We start from the raw sequence: 12065 nt of genomic DNA on the forward strand, positions 1-12065 counted from the left end.
CTCGGAAACCCCACACACTGGTGCCCCCTGAGTTTCCTGGGATGTGGAGAGCCAGCCCGATTAGGGCACAACTCAGGAGACACCCCGGGGTCCGCCCTCGAAGCAGACACGGGGTTGAGCACGCGCAGGGGGAGCAGGTCCTCTCCAGGGCCCCCTGGAGCGGTGCCCTCAGCTTCTCCCCCAGACCCAGCCCCAGCCCTGTGCATCTCGGGGTCCCCTTCCCACAGGCTGCGCAAGGCCTTCTTGGAGAAAGGGAGTGGGGAGGGGGCCTGGGCCACGAGGCCACCAGTGAGGGCAGTTCCCAAACCTCCCCAACCCTGAGCCAGACTCCCGCCGCCGTGATGAGTGGAGACCTAGCAGGGAGGGCACAGGCGGGCGCAGGCCCCGGGAAAGCTCCGCCAAAGGGAGCCCCTCACACCTCCCCTGACACCCGAGAGCGGAGGGAGGGCGCCGGGCCGGCCTGCGAGGGTGTGGAGTTTACAGGAGATAAGGGGATGGGGAAAATCAGGCCTCCTCACGCTGCTCGGCCAGCACGGCCCCGCAGTGCCAGACACAGGCAGATAAGGGGTGGGGGTGATGGGAGAGGAAAGCCCTGGCCCTTTCCTGGGGTCAGGCCCGTCTGTCCACACTCCGTCAGCTCCCCGCCTCCGAGCCAGGAAGGTGGGAGCGGGTGGGTGGAGGAGGCCGTCTGGTCCCCCTGGCTGGCGGGGAGGGGCTGTCTGGGAACCTGGGAGCTGGGTGCGCCTCGCCCCGCAGGAGCCTGGAGCAGGGCCAGCGCCGGGGGCAGGGGGACGCAGCGGTCAGCAGGCAGAGCTGGCAGGGAGCGGGGGCGCAGAATCAAGCAGTGGTGGTGGGTGCAGCCTCGGCCTCCCCACTGTCCCCCGTGAGAGTGAAGACCAGGAGAGGGTCGCCGCCTGACTCTGTGCCTGGGAGGTGGGGGTCTCAGACGCTGCCCCTTTCCACCCCCAGGGGGAAAACATAAGCCCCTCACTCCAAAGTGGTCTGTGTGCCTCCGGGAGAGGAGCCTGCTCTGCGGATGGCTTCCCTTCTGAGGTCCCAAGGCTGCCCAGGCACCTTCTCCTCTTCAAAAACAAGTGGGACTTGGGACAGACGGATCCAGCCAGTTGATTCTAGAGGGATCTGGAAAGACATCGTGGGTCTTTCTCCTGGTCCCAGCCCCTCCCCAGATCCCAGCTTCATGGGATTCCCACCACAGCACGACCCTGGCCCCCTCCCCGTGCAGGACTGAGACGCACACACGGCAGATGAATACTCAGGAACACTGCTCTACGGGGGCCACCCAGGAGCCCCTGCCGCTGAGACCGCCGGCCCTGACCCCTCTTACACACTCCGTCCCTCACGGGCTCTCACTGTTGGATACACACTTTTAAAGAAAAATTCATTGATCTGGCTTTACTGGGCCTTAGTGGCAGCACGCAGGATCTTCAGTGTATCGTGTAGAATCTTTTGTTCTGACGCATGGACTCTCCAGGGCAGCGCGGGCTCCAGGGCCCGGGGCTCAATAGTTGCAGTCTGGGCTTAATTACTCTGCGGCATATGGGATCTTAGTTCCTGAACCCGTGACCCCTGCATTGCAAGGCGGAATCTTAACCACTGGACCACCAGGGAAGTCCCTGATGCAACTTTCACTGAGATACAGCTCTGTAAGCATGTGTGTGTGTGTGTGTGTGTGTGTGTGTGTATTGAGAATGTCTAAACAAGAGGACAGATCCCTCGCTCCCCAGACCCTATTTAAGTTTTGTCGTGGCACTAACCTTACTGGGGAGAGGATATGGGCCTTTATCTTCTTTAGCCACAAGTTTATGAACCATGTCTTAGTCCCAGAAGAAAGAAAAAAGATAAAAAGACTCAACAAGAGAAAAGTATAAATGAAATGAACGGTAGATGAAGAAAGGTAGGAAGTAGGAACAACTAGATGATGGATGGGTGAATAGATGGCTAATAGGTGGGTGGAGGGATGGACGGATGAGCGAGTAGATGGATGGATGGTGGGTAAAGGGATAGGTGTGTGGATAGATGGGCGGGCGGATGGGTGGATAGATGTATCAGTAATGACTGAATGGATGGGTGTCTGGATAGATAAATGGTGGGGAGGTGGGGAGGTGGATGGATGGATGGATGAGTAGATGGATGGAGGGATGAGTGAAAGGATGATGAGGGGTGAGGAGACACATGGATAGATGAAGGGGTGAAAGGATGCACAGAAGGATGAAGGAGGAATGATAGGTGGATGGATGGAGAGGTGGATGGATGGATAGGTGGGTGGGTGGGTGAATGAATGGATGAGTGAATGGGTGAATGGAAGGATAAGGGGTGGATGAATAAATGGATGATGGGTAAGTGGATGATGAATGAATAGATGGATGGAAGGACAGATGTACAGACGGATGAGTGAATAGGTGGATGGATGAATGAATGGGTGAGTGGATGAGTGGTTGGTTGGGTAAATGGGTGGGTGGATGAATGGGTGCAGAATGGTGGGATGGCTGGCTGGCTGGATGATGGTTGGATGAGTGGATGAAAGAGTGGGTGGCTAGATGGAGGTAGAAAGGAGGGATGGTTGGATGAATGGATGCGTGGCTGATGGGTGAATGAGGGGATGAAGAGAAGGAATGAATGAGTGATTTATGGATGAGAGAATAGTTGGATAGGTGAATGGATGAATGAACAGATGGGTGAATGAATGAGTGTATGATGAGTGGATGGATAGAAGATGGGTGACTATAGATTAATTCTGGGTAGATGGATGGATGAATGGATGGATGGATGGATGAGTGAATGGGTAGATTGATAAATGTATGACTGGAGGGATGTTTGGATGGATGGATGATGTATGAATTGATTGGTGGGTAGGTAGATGGCTGGATGGCTGGATGTAAAAATGGATTGATAATGGGTGGATGGATGGATGAATGAATAGGTGGACAGATGGAAGTTGATTAAATGGATGGATAGATTATGGGTGGATGAATGAGATGTAAGGGTAGATGAGTGAATAGATGGATGATGGGTGGATGAGTGTATGGATGGATGTGTGAATGAATGGATAGGTAGATGGATGATGGATGGATGAGTTTGCGGATAGACATAGGAATGGCATTAGTGTATGGGTAAATAAATGTAATGTTATAGATAAATAACTGGACAGATAAATGCAGATGGGTATACATAATTGGTAGATTTTTATGAGTGGACAAATTTAATTCAAATGACCATTATGTTTGCTACTGTGGGAAAGAATCCCTAGAAGAAGTGGAGTAGCCCTCTTGGTCAACAAGAGTCTGAAAAGCAGTACTTGGGTGCAGTTTCAAAAAGGACAGAACTATCTTGGTTCATTTCCAAGGCAAACCATTCAATATCCCAGTATGCCCCAACCACATCTATGCCTCAGCCACTGATGCTGAAGAAGCTGAAGCTGACTGGTTCTGTGAAGACCTACATGATCTTCTAGCACTAACACCAAAAAAAGACATCCTTTTCATTATAGGGGATTGGAAGGCAAAAGTAGGAAGTCAAGAGATACATGGAGTAACAGGCAAGTTTGACCTTCAAGTACAAAATGAAGCAGGCAAAAGGCTAATAGAATTTTGTCAAAACAATACACTGGTCATAGCAAACACCCTTTTCCAACAACACAAGAGACAATTCTACACATGGATATCACCAAATGGTTGATAACAAAATCAGATTGGTTATATTCTTTGCAGCCAAAAATGGAGAAATTCTCTACAGTCAGCAAAAACAAGACCTCAAGCTAACTGTGGCTCAGACCATTAGCTCTTTCCTGTAAAATTCAGGCTTAAAATAAAGAAAGTAAGCTATGCAGGTATGACCAATAGGTCATTCAGGTATGACCTAAGTCAGATCCCTTATGATTATACAGTGGAAGTGACAAATAGATTCAAGGGATTTGATCTGATAGACAGAGTGCCTGAAGAACTATGGACAGAGGTTCATAACATTGTACAGGAGGCGGTGACCAAAACCATCCCAAAGAAAAAGAAATGCAAGAAGGCAAAATGGTTGTTTGAGGAGGCCTTGCAAATAGCTGAGAAAAGCAGAGAAGCTAAAGGCAAAGGAGAAAAGCAAAGATATCCCCATCTGAATGCAGAGTTCCAAAGAATAGCAAGGAGAGATAAGAAAGCTTTCCTAAGTGAACAATGCAAAGAAATAGAGGAAAACAACAGAATGAGAAAGACTAGAGATCTCCTCAAGAATATTATAGATACCAAGGGAACTTTGCATGCAAAGATGGGCACTATACAGGACAGAACGTTATGGCCCTAAAAGAAGCAGAAGAGATTAAGGAGAGGTGGCAGGAATGCACAGAAAACTGTACAAAAAAGTTCTTAATGACTCAGATAATCACGATGGTGTGATCACTCACCTAGAGTCAGACATCCTGGAGTGTGAAGTCAAGTGGGCCTTAGGAAACATCACTACGAACGAAGCTAGTGGAGGTGATGGAATTCCAGTTGAGCTGTTTCGAATCCTAAAAGATGATGTTGTTAAAGTGCTGCACTTAATATGGCATCAAATTTGAAAAGCTCAGCAGTGGCTACAGGACTGGAAAGGTCGATTTTCATTCCAGTCCCAAAGAAGGGTAATGCCAAAGATTGCTCAAGCTACTGGACAATTTAGCTCATTTCCCATGATAGTAAGTTTATGCTCAAAATCCTTCAAGCTAGGCTTGAGCATTATGTGTACTGAGAACTTCTAGGTGTAACAGCTGCGTTTAGAAATGGCAGAGGACCCAGAGATCAAATTGCTATCTGTTGGATCATAGAGAAAGCAAGGAATTCCAGAAAAACATCTACCTCTGCTTCATTGACTACAAGAAAGCCTTTAACTGTGTGGATCACAACAAATGGAAAATTCTTAAAGAGATGGGAATACCAGACCACCTTATCTGTCTCCTGAGAAACCTGTGTGCAGGTCAAGAAACATCAGTTAGAACCTTACACAGAACAACTGATTGATTCAAAATTGGGAAAGAAGTGTGTTAAGGCTGTATATTATCACCCTACTTACTTAAGTTATTCAGTTCAGTTCAGTCGCTCAGTCGTGTCCGACTCTTTGTGACCCCGTGGACTGCAGCACGCCAGGCCTCCCTGTCCATCACCAACTCCTGGAGTGTACTCAAACTCATGTCCGTTGAGTCAGTGATGCCATCCAACCATCTCATCCTCTGTCGTCCCCTTCTCCTCCTGCCTTCAATCTTTCCCAGCATCAGGATCTTTTTCAATGAGTCAGTTTTTTTGCATCAGGTGGCCAAAGTATTGGAGTTTCAGCTTCAGCATCAGCCCTTTCAATGAATATTCAATACTGATTTCCTTTATGATTGACTGGTTAGCTCTCCTTGCAGTCCAAGGGACTCTCAAGAGTTTTCTCCAGCACCGCAATTCGAAAACATCAGTTCTTCTGCACTCAGCTTTCTTTATAGTCCAACTGTCTCTTGAGAGTCCAAGGGACTCTCAAGAGTCTTCTCCAACACCTCAGTTCAAAAGCATCGAGTCTTTGATGCTCAGCTTTCTTTATAGTCCAACTCTCACATCCATACATGATAGGCAGAGTATATCATGCAAAATGCTGGGGTTGATGAATCACAAGCTAGAACCAAGATTGCTGGAAGAAATATCAACAACCTCAGATATGTAGATGATATCACTCTAATGGCAGAAAGCGAAGAGGAACTAAAGAACCTCTTGATGAGGATGAAAGAGGAGAGTGAAAAAGCTGGCTTAAAATTCAGTATTTAAAAAACTAACATCATGGCATCTGATCCCATCAACTCATGGCAAATAGGAGAGGAAAAGTAGAAGCAGTGGCAGATTTTCTTTTCTTGGGCTCCAAAGTCACTGTGGATGGTGACTGCAGCCTTGAAATTAGGAGATACTTGCTTCTGGAAAGAAAGCTGTGGCAAAGCTAGACAGTGTATCAAGAACCAAAGACATCACTTTGCCAACAAAAGTCTATGTAGTCAAAGCTATGATTTTTTCAATAGTCATATATGGATGTGAGAGTTGGACCTTAAAAAAGGCTGAGTACCAAAGAATTGATGGTTTTGAATTGTGGTGTTGGGGAAGACTCTTGAGAGTCCCTTGGACTGCAAGGAGATCCAACCAGTCCATCCTAAAGGAAATCAGTCCTGAATATTCATTGGAAGGACTGATGCTGAAGCTGAAACTCCAATTCTTTGGCCACCTCATGCGAAGAACTGACTCATTTGGAAAGACCCTGATGCTGGGAAAGATCAAAGCCTTAAGGGGAAGAGCGCAACAGAGGATAAGATGGTTGGATGGCATCACCGACTCAATGGACATGAACTTGAGCAAACTCTGGGAGTTGGTGGAGGACAGGGAAGCCTGGTGTGCTGCAGTTCTTGGAGTTGCAAAGAGTCAGACACAACTGAGTGACTGAACAACAACAATGTAAAGATAAATGTAGAGATGAATAAATAGATGGTTGGTTGGATGAGCTGTTCCCTGGTAGCTCAGACAGTAAAGAATCTGCCTGTAAATGCCAGAGACTGGGGTTTGATCCCTGGGTCAGGAAGATCCCCTGGAGAAGGGCGTGGCAACCCACTCCAGTATTTTTGCCTGGGAAATCCCATGGACGGAGGAACCTGGGGGGCTACAGTCCATGGGGTCACAAAGAGTCAGACATGACTGAGTGGACATGACTTAGTGAATGAGAGATGGAGGAATGAATAGATGAATGAAAATAATAGTAACTACCATTGATTGAAATTTACTATGTTCCAATAACTGTTTTAGGTATTAACTCATTTGGATGGTCTTATGGGCAAAATAATGGATAAATATGTATGTGTGTCCAGTTCTTTGCATCCCCGATGGACTGTAGCCCACTAGGCTCCTCTGCCCATGGAGTTTTCCAGGCGAGAATGCTGGAGTCGGTTGACAATTCCTGCTCCATCTTCCAGACCCAGGGATTGAAACCACATCTCCTGCATCTCCTGTATTGGCAGGTGGATTCTTTACCACTGCGCCACCTGAGAAGCCCAAATATATACACAAGAGGAGGAACATATATATTTTCATGTACAGGGGGATGTGTGAAGTGCTAGGCAGGAAGATGGGTGGACATGTGGATGGATGAATAGGCAGATACATAAATGGATGTGCGAATGGGAAAGATAGTGAAATATTGATATTTAGATGAATATGAGTACAATAGGATATTTAGAGAGATAGAAGGACGTATAAAAGAATGAACAAATAGTTCACCAGCTGAGTAACTGGGCAAATGGATATACAAATTGATGGATACATGGATAATAGTAATTAACATATGTTCAGTAGTTATTTTGTTCAGAATGGATGGATGCCTAGCTAAATGATTCTTTTAAGGTTTTACATGCTTTACATGTATTAAGGCCTTTAAAGAAATGCGCGGATGGACTTGTGGGGGATGGATGGATAGGTGATGGGTGGATTGAGTATGGATGGATTGATATTGAACAGAAGATGGATGGACAGATGAATAGATAGATGGATGGATGACAGATGGTGGAGGACAGATGGATGGAAAGATGATGGACGGAGGATGCACGGACAGGGGGATAGATGGACGGATGGAGAGAAAATGGTGAAGCTGACGTCAAATGCTCTGCCCTATTTTTCCTGTTGGGACGTGCCCTGGTTGTGAAACTGTGAACCCTCACCTCGGCATTTAGAGTTCTACTCTTGCTATTAATCCCTCCCACCCATAAGTCTGATAAGTAATTGTGCAATTCTATTTCAGTTTCAGGGACAGGAGACTCCCACCACCCCAAGGCAGCCGTTTCCCCTGTGGAAATATTTTTCCTTCTTTTGAACCAAAATACGCTCTGGCACATTTCATTCCTGGCTGTCTGTGCCTGGGATTACAGAACTAAGAGCAAGGGGCAAGGAGGATATGGCCAGTTGAGATGGGGACAAAACGTAAGCTTCCTTTCCCGGGGTAATCTGGCTCAGCCTGCAGCCCGTCCCTGCCATCGCCCCCCCAATCCCTCCTCCTCATCCCACCAGCATCCGGGGGTCTCTGCATCTCTGGCTGGGGGCTGGGATGCGCAGTGGGCACAGCGGCCTCTGCAGCGCACCCTGCGAAGTGTCTGGCCCCTCCTGGCTACTGCAGGGGGAGGTGGTGGGTCACGGGCTGCAGCCTGAGGCATGGGGGCCAGTCTGAGCCAGAGGGACCACCGCAAAGTCTCCAGCAGGCAGCACCACCCTGAGGACCCGCGGGCCACGTGGAGTCTCTCCGAAGGCTGCTGCCTCCTCCAACACACGGGGATTCACCCCACGCCCACCCACTCTCTGGCCTGATCCCAGCCTCGCTCTTTGCCCCCTCGCACGGCCACAGTGCTCCCAGCCCCGACAGGCTGGCGCAGCCAGAGGTCAGACGAGTTAGGCAGGCAGAGGCCGCTGAGTGGCGCTGGGGTGGCCGGCGGGCTTGGTTCTGGTTCTACCGGGCCCGGACCCTCTGACCGCGGGTACCAGTCCGAGCCTTGGTCTTCCCACCTGGGGCATGGGTCTACGGTGGCATCTGCCTCTCGGGGCGGTCGAGGGCGTGGGTGAGCCCAGCCAGCTGCTGGACGCGAGGCAGCCCGGCCCGGAGCTGGCCCTCGGCAGCCCCCCGAGGGCGAGCCGGCTCGGGCCCTCCCCGGTCCGGACACTTGCCCCATGTGCTCCGCGGTGAGTCACCCGGGGCGCCTCAGCCCAACCGGAGGAACAGTGGGCTGGGCTGCTGCTCTGGGGCCTCGGCCAGAGCCTGGGGGGCAAGGGGGGCTGCCGGCCAGGCCACCGCGCTGACCTTGTGCCACTGGCCACTGGTGGGGAGCACGGCTGTCCCGCCCCGACGGGCGAGCCTGCGGCGGCCTCAGGAGCCTCGGGGCCCTGAACCGCCCCGGGGCCGTCGGGCAGAGGCTGGGGTGGGCAGCAGCCTCCCCACCGGGGAGCAGACAGCATTCCTGGGGTGCCCCGGCCTGCCCCTCGAGGTGATAACAGGAGCAGGGAACTGGAAAGAAACAACGGGAACATGGAGACCAGGGGAGGGAGGGGAGGAGGGAGGGGAGGAGGGAGGGGAGGGGAGGAGGGAGGGGAGGAGGGAGGGAGACAGAGACAGAGACCGAGACACCGGAGGGAAAGAGGAGGCTGTGGGACGGGGGGGCTGGCGGGCATCAGGCGGAGCGCTGGGCCTGGCCTGGGGCGGCCGGGCGGCGGGCGAGGGCCGGGAGCACCAGGCCAGGGCCAGGCCCGGGGAGGCGGGCGAGGGCGGGTGCCGGGCACCAGCGGGCGGCGGGCCTGGGGCGCGGGGGGCGCGGGCGCTGCGAGGCGGAGGGGAGAGCAGGAGGGGCACCGGCAGGCGGGGGGCGGCCGCCCGCCCGGCACAGGCCTCCCAGGTCTTGCTCAGGCCCCAGGCTGCCGGGCGGCGAGGGCTTCCCTCTGACGTTTTTACTAGTCTCAGAAGGAGTGGGGGTGGGGGGTGGGGGTTGGGGGGGTGGGGGGTGGACGAGGACGAGGCGGGCGGAGAAGGGGGCTGCGGGGGACCAACGCGAAGCAGCTGCTGGGCGTCCTGGCACAGGAACGGGGCCCGGAGGCCTGGAGCCCGCGAGGCCGCAGAGACAGGGCCATTCGGGGTGCCCGGGGCAGCCAGTGGGCAGCCCAGCCAGGAGACCCCCAGGGGCCAGAGGGGCCAGGACAGACAGACGGACGGAGGGTCACAGACCCGCAGAGAGAGAGAGGAGACGGGGAGGGGGTGTCAGAGCCGGAGACCAGCCGGCCAGGCACAGGTAGAGGCAGAACAAGAAGGGGGTGGGGGTAGAGAGAGGAGGGGAGAGGGTCCAGGGCAGGAGGAGCCGGGCCAGCGGGCAGCAGCCTCTGAAGAAGCAGCCACAGCCTCCGGCCCCAGGGCGGGGGTCAGGCCAGGTCGCCGGGCAGCCGGGCACCCACCAGCATCATGAGCAGCTCTGCGCTCCTGAGGAGGAGTTCTAGCAGACAGGGCCTGGAGAGCCTCCTAAGGTAGGTCGCTCCGCCCAGGCCGGGGCGTGGAGGGCAGGGCAGGGTGCCCGCGGGTGCCACCCACGGAGGACGGCTCCGACCCACGCGTGTGGGCACCCGCCTGCCCGCCGTCTCCGCCGCCGTGGCGTCCTTCTCGGCTGCCAGCTGCGTGCCCGCGCCCCGGTGGCAAGCACGGCCCCCACGCGGCGTCCCCCGCCTGCTCTGGTCCTGGGGGCCATCGGGTCACCCCTGATGTTGCCGTGGGTGAAGCTGGACCTGGCCCCGCGTTCAGTGCCCTGGCCGGCCCTTGGTGCGCCACCTGGGGGGCAGGCGTCGCGGCGTCTGCCTCGCAGAGTCCTGGAGAGAGGGCAGAAGTGAAGGGCTGTGGGTGGGCCTGGGGCCCCCGCAGTGCTGGGGGCCGCGCCTCACGTGCCTCTGAGCCACCTGCAGTGCCCTTCTCCTCCTCCACCCTTCCAGGCACCAAGGCCGGGGAGGAAATGCGGCTTCCCCCACCCAGCCCGCCTCTGCCTCTCCCAAGCTGGGAGGACCTCCTGCTTCCACAGGGCTGCTGGCCTGCTCCCCACCTCCTCTGACGGCGTGGTGCTCCCTGGGCGGACTGCTCGCTTCTGGGGGGACGGGTGGCCCTTAGCACCCCAGGTCCACCGCGGCCCTGACTTGGGACGGAGCAGGGGTGCGGTGTGCAGGTCGGCTCCGCAGCGTCTGAGCGGAGCCGGGAGTCCCGGCCCGTCCCGCTCCGGCTTATGGGGTCTCTGCAGACACAGTCATGGCGTTCTCCCCGTGCCGCCAGGCCAGGGTTGGGCCCATTCAGAGTGTTTGCGGGGGCCGCTTTGCCCACCGAGCAGGCAGACCCCCGAGGGTCTGGCCCTGGCTTCACACCTGCCCATTGCTGGCTCTGCTGGGCTCCCCGGCGCCAGTCACCCTCAGGCGTGTCTCAGGGGGGACTCCCGGACAGCTGGGAGGAGTCACGATTGTCCCCCGTGCCCAGCTTGTGGCCCCAGCGTGAAGGGGTGCCTGCCGGGCCTGGAGGCCCAGCAGTGCCCTGTAACAAATGGGGAAACTGGGGCCAGGAGGGGCGTTGGGCGTGGCCGGGGGAGCCCCGGGCCTGCCTGTGTGTGCCTGTCACCCAGGTGTTGCTTTGCTTCGTCCCCAAACCCATTGCCAGATTGCGGCCCTGGCTGAGCCGGGGCACACGAGGTGCTGCTGGAGCTTGGACGGGGCGGCGGGGCTGAGGGCACAGGCAGGCCTGGCCGTGAGCCCCACAGACCCGGACGGGTGAAGGCGGGCCTGTGGGTGACCAGCCAGGGCAGGGACGGAGGGCAGCCTGCCTCCGAACCCCCTGAGAACGCCTGCCGTCAGGGGCGGGGGGAAGGGAGGTGCCTCGTGAACTGTGGCGGAGAGAGTCTGTCCACCCGGCCGACGGGCACAGGCCCGCACGCCCTCTAGGCCCCGGCCCAGTGCGCGTGGGCCCTGACACCCGCTCACCCACGTGGATGCCACTCCCCACTCCGAATCTAAGAGGCCTCTGGCTGGCAGGTCCGCACCCTTGGTGGGCAACAGAGCCAGACTCGCAGAGGCTGTGCCTAGCCGCAGGTGCCCTTGGGATCGGGGAGCCGCCCGCCTTGCCAGGCGGGTCACCCTGGCCCTTCACCCGGGACGCCTGGGTGAGGGGCCGGGGGCGCAGAGGGCCCCGTTTATCACTGTGACGGGTGCTGGGAGGGTTTGCTGGGCCAGCAGCGGCCAGGGTGCCTGGCAGCTGAATCCACCCGGATCCTCAGTGAGGCCGGGGTTATCCTGGGCTGTGGCTGCGAGGCTGTCCAGAGAGCCAGCAGGAGGCCTCAGGCTGGTGGGCCAGGACCCCAGGGCTGACCCCTCTCCCCCGCTGTGCCCCATGCCCAGCTCTGCCCCTTCCCAGGTGGCAGGGAGTTACCCCCACCCCCTCCAGCGGCCCCTGGGGGTCTCAGTCCCCACCGCAGGCCCATCTCAGGCCTGGCCCGTGCAGGGGACCGTCGGGGACAGCCACGGTCC

General features: G+C 55.6%; 1 protein-coding gene across 3 annotated transcripts in view; it reads left to right on the plus strand.

The window, feature by feature from the left end:
* The window catches only part of LSP1 (lymphocyte specific protein 1), a 40231-nt gene that overhangs the window by 5551 nt on the left and 22615 nt on the right, over positions 1–12065 (plus strand). The window contains exon 1 of one of the 3 annotated variants that reach the window (XM_043923324.1): positions 8533–8714. The exons of 1 other annotated variant lie outside the window; for it this stretch is intronic. In XM_043923324.1, the coding sequence (XP_043779259.1) occupies positions 8548–8714 (167 nt within the window). In that variant the 5' untranslated portion in view covers positions 8533–8547. Of the gene's footprint in view, positions 1–8532; positions 8715–9170; positions 10041–12065 lie in introns of those variants that run through there. One more of the 3 variants, XM_043923349.1, reaches the window with a different exon arrangement.

The sequence above is a fragment of the Cervus elaphus genome, chromosome 2, assembly GCF_910594005.1.
Source record: "Cervus elaphus chromosome 2, mCerEla1.1, whole genome shotgun sequence".
Classification (NCBI taxonomy): domain Eukaryota; kingdom Metazoa; phylum Chordata; class Mammalia; order Artiodactyla; family Cervidae; genus Cervus; species Cervus elaphus.